Here is a 9,137-nt window from a genome sequence, read left to right as displayed (position 1 = left end):
GTTACACAACTGAAGTCTTTGCTTGGAAGAATTCATTTCATGTTCAACCAGTTTACCCAGAAAAGGTATTTCCCTATGTGTATCACAAAATCTCTTGTAAGATAACTTGATACCATTAAATCCACAGAACTAAAGCTCTGGATAAAAGATCCACAGGGCTTGGGAAAGCTGAGATTTTTCTTCTCCCTTCATTAACATAATTCTGCAGCCCCTTCCAATCTCCTCACACATACATATAACTCGTCCACTGAGTATGACCCTTCTGGAAGGGGAGGTTTTTCCAGGGGACGCCAACCCTGGAATAAGGGCTGGTAAACAGACTGCTGGTAAGGGGGCTTCAGCAGGTGATACTGGGCTCCTCTATTCCCCTACGCCTGGCGTCACCCCAGCACAGCATCTTCCACATCCCATTCCCCTCTATGAATCCACAGACCCCGGATGCTCCATCTGCCTGAGACCTCTGCCTGTGCTGGCACCTTCCCAGGATAAAGGGAGAACAACCAATGCACTCCCAGGCTCTCCCTTTCCCCACTGCAGCAGCCGAGGGAAGTTTTCCCTGTGAGCACCTCTGTGTAGCTGCAGCAGCTCACAGTGCAAGGAAGCCCTTGGTTTCACTCCTCAAAGGTGTAACACTAATGCCAAGGGGCTGATTGATACACAACTAAGTAGCCCTGTGGGCACCTCAGCTAAAGCAGCTGGGACCAACTCTCATCCATGTACTAAAATGATTTCTTGTATCTGGGAAGGTGCAAGTTGGGGCTGAAACATTTCCCATGGTTGAAGTGTTTATGAGGGCTTCTTGTGGTTTGTGTCCAAGCTCCTACCCAGACATCAAGAGGGCCTTTCCACCCTTTTACCTACTTTACCGAACTTGTAGGAACACACGAGCTGTGAGCTTTTTGCCATTCAGTTGAAAGGAAGCAAAAGGCTGAAAATTGCTGGGGAATGACAGAGAAGTTATATCTTCATCTTATTCATATTCTTATCATACCTTCGTCTTATTTTCTTGGGATACCAGGCTAGGACTTCAACCCTGACTCTTACAGCCTTGCTCTTCTCTAGTTTTCTGTCCAACCTTATTTTGTAGAGTAACCACCTTTTTTTCCTCATCTGGTTTATAAGATTGTAGAAGCCACACTTCTGACTGCACAAATGTTGATCTTGAGACATCGGTTTAAGGCATGCTTGCTTCTTAAAGTCTTTAAAGACTTTATCTGAGGAAGACTTTGATTTGTTATGACATTTAAAAGCTCACTCATTATTTTTGTACATTTCTTTTTGCACACTCTGTCAAGGCATCTTGGAGGAAGGCCCTGATTTTATTTTCATTTTTAATATAACAGAACACTACGACACAAAAAAAAAAAAGCAATCTGAATTCTACAATAAATTTTTTTCTTACCAGAATGTCAAGTGTGCTTTAATATGTCATGTTTTTCCACGATATACATCACTTCAGCCATAGCACCACAAGCTATACCAACAATATAAGAAAAAAAAAAAAGTCTTGAGTAGCTTAGCAAGTGAGTCAATAACAAAATTCTCCACGCTCAGGGGAAAACACTTCAAACATCCCCTTAAAAACACCAGGCACGCCAATTCAACGCCTGGAGAGGGTGAACCCCTCAGGCTCTGTTCTCACGCAGCAAGCAGGGAAAAGCCAACGGGCTGCCCTGTGTTTATCAGCAGGAAAGAGGTTTTTTTGGGGGTAAACGGGCTCAGACGTTGCTGGGAGCGCCGGTACCGTGACCCCCACCTCGCGAGGGGGAAAGGCAGGAGAACCAGCCTGAGAGACGGCACGGGAGCCGAGCGGCCCGGCCCTGGGCTCCGCTTCGCCCCGGCCCCAGGGCACGGGGGGGCGGCAGGGGGTCACCCGCCCCGCCGGGACGAGCGTTACGGTCCGCGGGCCGCGCTCGTCCAACGGCCGGACGCCGCCGCCGCGCGCGACGGTTAACGCCCGCGCGCGCGCAGCCGGCCAAGCGGCTGTACAGTCTGCGCGCCCCGCGGCGGCCCCTGCGCCCTCCCGCCCCGCCGGACACCGCGCTTGGCCGCCCGAGGCTGCGCCGCTCCCGCCCGGCCCCTCTTCGGGCTGCCCCCGCCCGCGGCAGCCAGCAACCCCTCCTCAGCCCCGGCTCGGCGGGCGGCTCGGCTTCGCCCGGCGGCCGGTGGCGCTACCCAGCATGCCCCGCGCCGGCGCAGGCGCGCCCGTGCGGCCGCTCAGGAAGAGGAAAATGGCATAAACAACCCCGAGCGCCGGGACCACTGAGGAGGCGCCGCCGCCCCCGCCGCGGGCCGCGCGGCCCCTTTAAGAGGCGCGGAGTCGCCCCCTCCTCCCCCTTCCGGAGCCGGAGCCCGGGGTGACGGCGGTTCCCGCGCCCCTTCCCCCTCCCCGCCCCCTCCCTCCCGCCCTCCTTCCCCATGGTGTCGACCCCGGCGGCGGCGGCGGGGCGGTTGCCATGAACAGCAGCGGCCTGCCCTGCTCGTCGCCGTCGCCGGTGGTGGGGCCGCCGCCGCCGCCGGCGGGGGTCGGCGTGGCGGGGCCGGTGGCCGGCGGGGCGGGGGTCGGCTGCGGCGGCGGCGCCGTGAAGCTGAAGTTCTGCCGTTACTACGCCAAGGACAAGACCTGCTTCTACGGCGAGGAGTGCCAGTTCCTGCATGAGGAGCCCGGTACCGCCCCCGCCGGCCCGGGGCCCGCCGCCCCCCTCAGCGGGCTCCCGCTCGGCATCCCCCCGGCCGCCGCCGCCGGGCCTGGCTACCCACCGCACGGGGCCAGCCCGGGCTCGGCGGCGGTCGTGGGGCCTAAGAAAGCCGAGCTGGGGGCGGGAGGCGGCGGCGGAGGCGGCGGGGGGCTGGATGGCCCGCGGCTGGCGAGTGAGTGCGGCGGGGCGGCCTGGGGGTGGTGCGGTGTGGGGCGGCGGGGGGCGGGCGGCGCGTTGTTCCTGCTCCCCGGCACGCGTGGTGCTACCGGAAACAAATAACAACAGCTATGGTGGCGGCGGGGGTCCCCGGCCGCCCTCCCCGCCCCGCCGCCTGGCCCCCCGCGTTCGGCCGCTGCTGGGCGCCGCGGCGGGTCCCGGGCGGGTCGGGCCGGAGCTGTGCCGGCCGCCCCGGGGCACGCAGTGGGGACCAGGCCGTGACTGATGGGGAAGGAGCTGGCAGGTGTGTGTGGGAAGGGGGTCCCCGCCGCTGGCTTTGGGGGACGCCCGGGCAGCTGCCCTTTGGTCATCTCAACGCGGGTTCGCTGGACCTCTCTGCACAAAGTCGGGCTGAGAGGAGGGTGGTTGCAGGGAGGCAGCGCTTTCCCAAGTGGTACCCTTGGATGGGCTCCTCCAAACAACCCATGCTGAGTTGCAGCTCTTGGAAGTTTTAAACGCTCCAGCTGAAATGTTAGATTAAAAATATACAGAATAATTTAATAAATAACTATATATTTGCATTATCTGCTACTGTGAGCAGAAATTGCCTCTAACTTTTTTTCCAAGGCTTCTTCAACCTTCATATGCAGCCCCTTCTCACATGACGAGAGTTCAGATTGCCTGTATGCCATGCAGACTGGCATTGCTGTTACTGGTTGGTTATGCATCTTCCTAATGTGCGGTCTAATAGTTAGATGGTGTTTGCAGTAAACTCATTTTAATAACTATTAATTTTGTAGGTAAAGGAGCACTTTGTAGCTAGGAAAAGATGCTCCTTCAGAAATGTTGTGCCCCTTTAAATTAGTATATTAAATTTGGTTGCATTATTGATTTCTGTCATAAACCTGCTATTTGTTTACATTAAATGACTCAACTACTAAATGGCCACAACCATATTTTTTATAAAATTAAGATGCAACCACACTGAACATACTGTATGCACGTTTTTAGTGCTTCATACATATTTCAGGAACCTGCAACTGCTATTTTGCCAGGTCTGGTGAGCTTGTGCCACTTAGTGTTATCTCTGTAGTTGGTAGCTTGTCAGTGTCTTACAGCAACACAGGACTGTCATGTCTACCCTTTCAGAAGGAGCCTATAATATAAAATTGCTTAATGCTTTCTATTAAAATACAGTATTTTCAGACTTTGGTCATTTTGTCAAGTTTCAGTTATTCAAGCTGAAGTTTTTCTTGTGTGGGGTTTTTTTGTCTGTTGTGGTTTTTTTTTTAACAGGTAGACATTGGAGAGATTCAGCAGTGATAAGTTGATCTTTGTTCATTATTCTTTTGGACAGAGTTAGGCGTGAAATACACTTTTTTTCCCTATGCAAAAGGAAGTCACTAAACTCTGTTAAACTAGGGTATATTCAGGCCTGGGGAGAGGATGCACAATTTGGCTTGGGGGTAAAAGCACCTATATGAAGGCTGTTGTTGTAAGAAAGAGTTCCAAAATTTGCCTGAGCCATAAATCTAAGAAAAAAAATTCAGAATTTGTGTGTGCTCAGAGGTTGATACTGCTGAGCACTTAAATTATTTGAAAAACTTGCTTCTATTGAATGTGTCAGAGGTTTAAAATTACGTAGAGCTCTCTGTGGTTGCACCCACTCTGGTGTTATCAGTGATTACCTGCTGGGAAAGCCACCTCACTTGAAGTGATAGGAGGCAAAAGCTTGGACTGGTAGAAGATGATCTTACGGGAAAGAGACTAACTAGGAAGAAAGAGTAAGAAAAGGAAGGAGAGAGAAATTGAAGTTGAAGAGGCAGGTAGTGGGCCCAGTCTCTCTTCTAAGCTGCTTTGCTTTGGTATGCATTTGTGAAACAAATAAGGAAAATAGTTGTTCAAAATCTGGAGTTGATATGTATGAGTACTGACAAACTAATATCTAAAATCCTTACCTTTCTGATGACCTGTAGTATTAACAGTATGATTTCCAAATGAAATTAAAGTTCTCTTTCTATGGATATAGAAAGTAACACACAGAGTTGTATGAAATAATAGAGATAAGAACATGAAATTTGGAATTGCCAAAAATCACCTGCCTGTAAAGTCTCACTGACTGTCTTTCCTAATTCAGAAGTATTTAGTAGCCTTCAGTTATATGGCTGCCACCTTCTCTTCCTCCTTCCTCACTGGACCACAGCCTCATTCAGTGCACAGAGCAGATAATTCTCATTGACTAATTAACTGTGTAGTCCTATTTATTGTTAAAAGTGGGTCAGCGCCTCACTCTAACATGTGTGTTACTCTAATCCTGCTTTGAGTACAGGATTATTAATTTACTTATAGGTTTTTCTGTGGTAATCACAAAGGCTCCCCGAATACCAACTTATTTTCACAACATAGGTGATGGGAACATTGGGTGATAAGGAGTGGAAACTTTGAGTGATAAGGAACAGTGGAAATACAAGAACTACTCCAGTGCACAAGTATTTCACTACGAGGGTATGAAGTGGAATGAGCAGGTGACATCCTCAGAGCTAACCAGGAGAAGTTTCTTGCATGATGTGTGGTCCAGCTGTTCTATGCCATAGGTGTTTTGGATACTGACATCTGACAGATTCCAAAAGTCATCAGATGTTCTTGGAAGAAAACTCTGCTTGGTATTATTAATTGCAAAAAAATCATCTTTGAATCAGACTCATCTTCCTCTACATGTGGCTAAGAGCCTGCTGAGAAATCCTGCTTTATCCTTGCCTCATGCCTATGCTTTTGTTCACATATCCGCTGCTGTCCTGTGTTAGAGATGAGGTAGTGGGCTAAATGTGGCTTTGGACTGACTGTGTGGCTTTTTAACGTTCTTGGGAAATGAGACTGACCATGCCAGTGAGCTTTGCCCACACTCAGAAGTTAGCACAGACCTGACTGTCTACAATATAGGAGGCGTAGCTGGTAATATCTGTCTAAAGTTTGATTAAAAAAAAAAAAAACAAAAACAACAAAACAACCAACCAGAAAGATCTAACCCTTTTCACAAGACCTCTGTGACAAAAAAAAAACCCAAAACCAAAAAAACCCAAAAAAACAAAAAGAGAAAAAAGTTTCCTCTGGATTTGTTAACTGCCAAAATCTGCATGTAGTGCTTTTCTAGTAGATGTATATCCCATGTGTCAGCCCAGTGAGCAGCAGTGGCAGCAGTACCTCATCTGAGAAGGCTGTAGAAGGAGCAGAGGTGGGGCAATTAAATGTTATTTGGCATTTAGGGGAAAAGATAGGAATGATGAGTAGGGTTTTAAGGAACAGCCCAGGGAAGGATGGGTGGGGGACATAATAGCATGAAAAATTTATCCTCTTGTATCTGCTCTCTGTTCTGTCTGGCACTTCCCAACTTCTCTAAGATGCAAGCCTGCTTTGCTGCATGCTGCTGCCTCCTTCCTATGGCACTGTCCCTCGTTGATGCAGCATGAGGGAGGAACTAGAGAAAAATGTCATTGTGGTATTAAAATGTATCATGTCTATACATAAGCTGGACAAGTTAAAGTTGCATGGGCAACTGCAATTGTATTTGTTAGCTTTTGAGTAGTTTAACAATGTAATATTCTTTTGCATGTAGATGTTGTATATTAATGGATATGAACTGAGGTATGGCTCTAAACATTTGCTAACTTCCACCTCGCCTTTTGCATAGTGCTCACTCTTTCATCTTGTCTTTGATGCCTATAAATATGACCAAAACACAGCGGCCCTGAGCTGGGAGTTCCCTGTGCTGCCCAGGCCCAGCGGCGGCAGCAGCACCGGTGGGTGGATGGGTGGGTGGTTGGGCGCTGCTGAGCTGCCTGCAGAGGAGCTGAGCATGGCATCTGTGCTGCTGCTGCCTGCCATACCTGCACCAGAGGTTAGCTCACCTATCCTTGTGAGATATTTCCATCTAGTTCTCCACCAGAAAGCCTTTCTCAAAGTCCTTCTAGGAAATCTGTAGTCAAAATATAGGGCTGTGTTTCTGCAAGGTGCCCGTGATGCTTCCTCAAGCGGCCTCATTCTGTTTCTCCCCAGCTGCTGAGAAACCCTGTCTGGGAATAGGCTTTGTTGCCAGCCTGTGGGAAGGTAGAAAGGGGCACCAGGGGTTGGGTTGCATTGGGTTAGCCTAATAAAAGCATCACAGCTATTTATGCACCCTGTCACCTGCATGTTATGGGACTGGTGACAGCAGTGGTGGGTAGTTGCCATTGCTCTAGCAACTCTGTATGCAATCACTTGGTAGTTAGCTTAGTAAGTGTTACAGCTTAGGTTTTGTGAAATCCATAAATACGCTAGACTTGGAGTCTAAAGGCCTATACATTTGTATATATCCTTTGTTTCTTAAAAGGTGTTTAGGTCTTTACAAGTCCATTCCTTTTTTTAAACAAAATGAAGCCGTGGATATAGAAAAAAATGGAAAGATAAGCTATTCAGCAAAACAAACACTGAAGATAATCTGTTGGATTATACTTCTTAATGCAGCAAAACAATGGTCAGGATTATTCTAAATGTGGATTTTTCTTCTCTTTGGTAGCATTTCAGTATTTACAGCTTGAAGTAGTTAGAAACAGGCAGTTATCTTAAACTTTTAAATGAAAATATAGTTGTGGTGTGTCACATAGTGGTCACTTTTCCCTGGGTTTGTTTCTTCTTTGCTCGTATACAGAAACTAGGTATTATAGTGTGTGATGTATGGTTGAGAATTCTTTTTCCAAACTTTCTTGTACTTTTTGCAAGTGATGCTGTATGGGTTGTTGTATACCTCAGTTTTCTTTTTAGAGAGACATTTCCCCTTCTAATTTTCCTGATGACTTTTCCAGGAGTTGATACAACTGTCATCTTGTTTTGCTCTGAATATTTTTAAGAAATGAGGAGACAGTTCTGAGAATTGAAGAGACTTTTGAGACATTTGGAGAAGGTTAGAGACAACTGAGAATTGAGGAGTGAAAACAATAACCAGTTTGAGATGCTTGGGAGAAAATGAAAATTACAGATTTCACTTAATCACTTTTTGTCTCTTATGTCAGCTCCAGAAATCTTGAAATTATAGACATGGATTTTCTTTCTCCTTTTACGTGTTTCATGTGGAAATGAAATGAGGAGGAGAATTATTTGGGGGAGTGAAGGAAAAAGAAAGAGAAGGAAAAAATTCTCAATCTGCAAAATCACATGGGATTTTGAGGGGCAGATTAAGCATATGAAACTTCAAAAAAAATACACTATTAATTGGCTTGGAAACTGATCGTTTCTGTTTATATACATTATGAGTTTTCATTATTGTATGGGAAATCATTCAAAGTCCAAGTATTCCACAGGAATTATAGATACCTGAGGAGTACTGGTAATTATTTATTTCTGGTAGTACCCACCCTGTGCTGGGTATTGAAGAATGTAAAGAAAGCGCTATTACTATTTGTAATTGCTTTTCTGCTTCAAAGGCAAAAAATGAAAGCGAGTGTGTGTGGGGGATAGTTACATCATGTGAGCAAACTCTGTATGCTATAGCTTAATAACTTAAGTTTTGACAGTGGCTTTTTTTTTTTTAAGATACAGAGCATCCCCGTTTAGTTTCTATCTAGCAGATATTAGATAACTGATTTTTGTAGATATCACTGTAGAAGCGGGCCTTCAGGAAGCATTTGAATGCTCAGAAAATAGTGACATTGGGGACCAGCTCAGAAAGAGTTCCATATGTAAGGAACCACCTAGAAGCAAATTTAGACTGCTGTGGGAAAAGTGGACAAATGGTAAGTGAGGTTGGGGTGATAAACACAGGCAGAAGCACTTCAGTAGAACCTCAAAAGCAGAAAAAATAATCTTGGTTGTGAGGCAACTGAAGAAAAAGGGGGTCAGTGGAGGGATTTAGATAGTAAGCTGATGCGGCTGATTTTTTCCTGATCTATTGCTTTCTAGTCAAGATGTGTGATGCATTACACCACCAGAAAAATGGTTTGGTTTATTCACTGTGTATTGGAGATGAGTTGGAGTAGATTATGCTCTGTGTGTGTGTTCATTCCATGAGTCTTCCAGGAATTAAAGTTCCAATTACGTGGTTGTTTTGTTTGATCTTCAAACATAGTTTGTGCTTAGAACTTATTTGTATTTTTTAATTTACTTCCTAACAGCCTTTTACTCCTGACCCTTTTTAAAAAAAAAAAAAAAAAAAAAATTGAGAATAGAGATTTAGAAACAAAGTACAGATATACAAAAGTGAGAGTAGAGACATGCATTGTACAAGTTATTGTCAGGTTAGTTATGCGATAT

General features: G+C 46.5%; 1 protein-coding gene across 6 annotated transcripts in view; it reads left to right on the top strand.

Moving 5' to 3' along the window:
- The first annotated feature begins 2,219 nt into the window (after nt 1-2,219).
- PAN3 (poly(A) specific ribonuclease subunit PAN3) overlaps nt 2,220-9,137 on the top strand; it is an 81,633-nt gene continuing 74,715 nt past the window's right edge. For 5 of the 6 annotated variants that reach the window (XM_065627749.1, XM_065627768.1, XM_065627759.1 and 2 more), the window contains exon 1: nt 2,220-2,871. In XM_065627749.1, the coding sequence (XP_065483821.1) occupies nt 2,457-2,871 (415 nt within the window). In that variant the 5' untranslated portion in view covers nt 2,220-2,456. Of the gene's footprint in view, nt 2,872-3,001; nt 3,571-9,137 lie in introns of those variants that run through there. The other variant, XM_065627784.1, reaches the window with a different exon arrangement.

Source organism: Caloenas nicobarica, chromosome 1, assembly GCF_036013445.1.
Source record: "Caloenas nicobarica isolate bCalNic1 chromosome 1, bCalNic1.hap1, whole genome shotgun sequence".
Lineage (NCBI taxonomy): Eukaryota > Metazoa > Chordata > Aves > Columbiformes > Columbidae > Caloenas > Caloenas nicobarica.
Note: the sequence above shows the minus strand (reverse complement) of the source record. Positions and strands in the feature narration are given on the sequence as shown.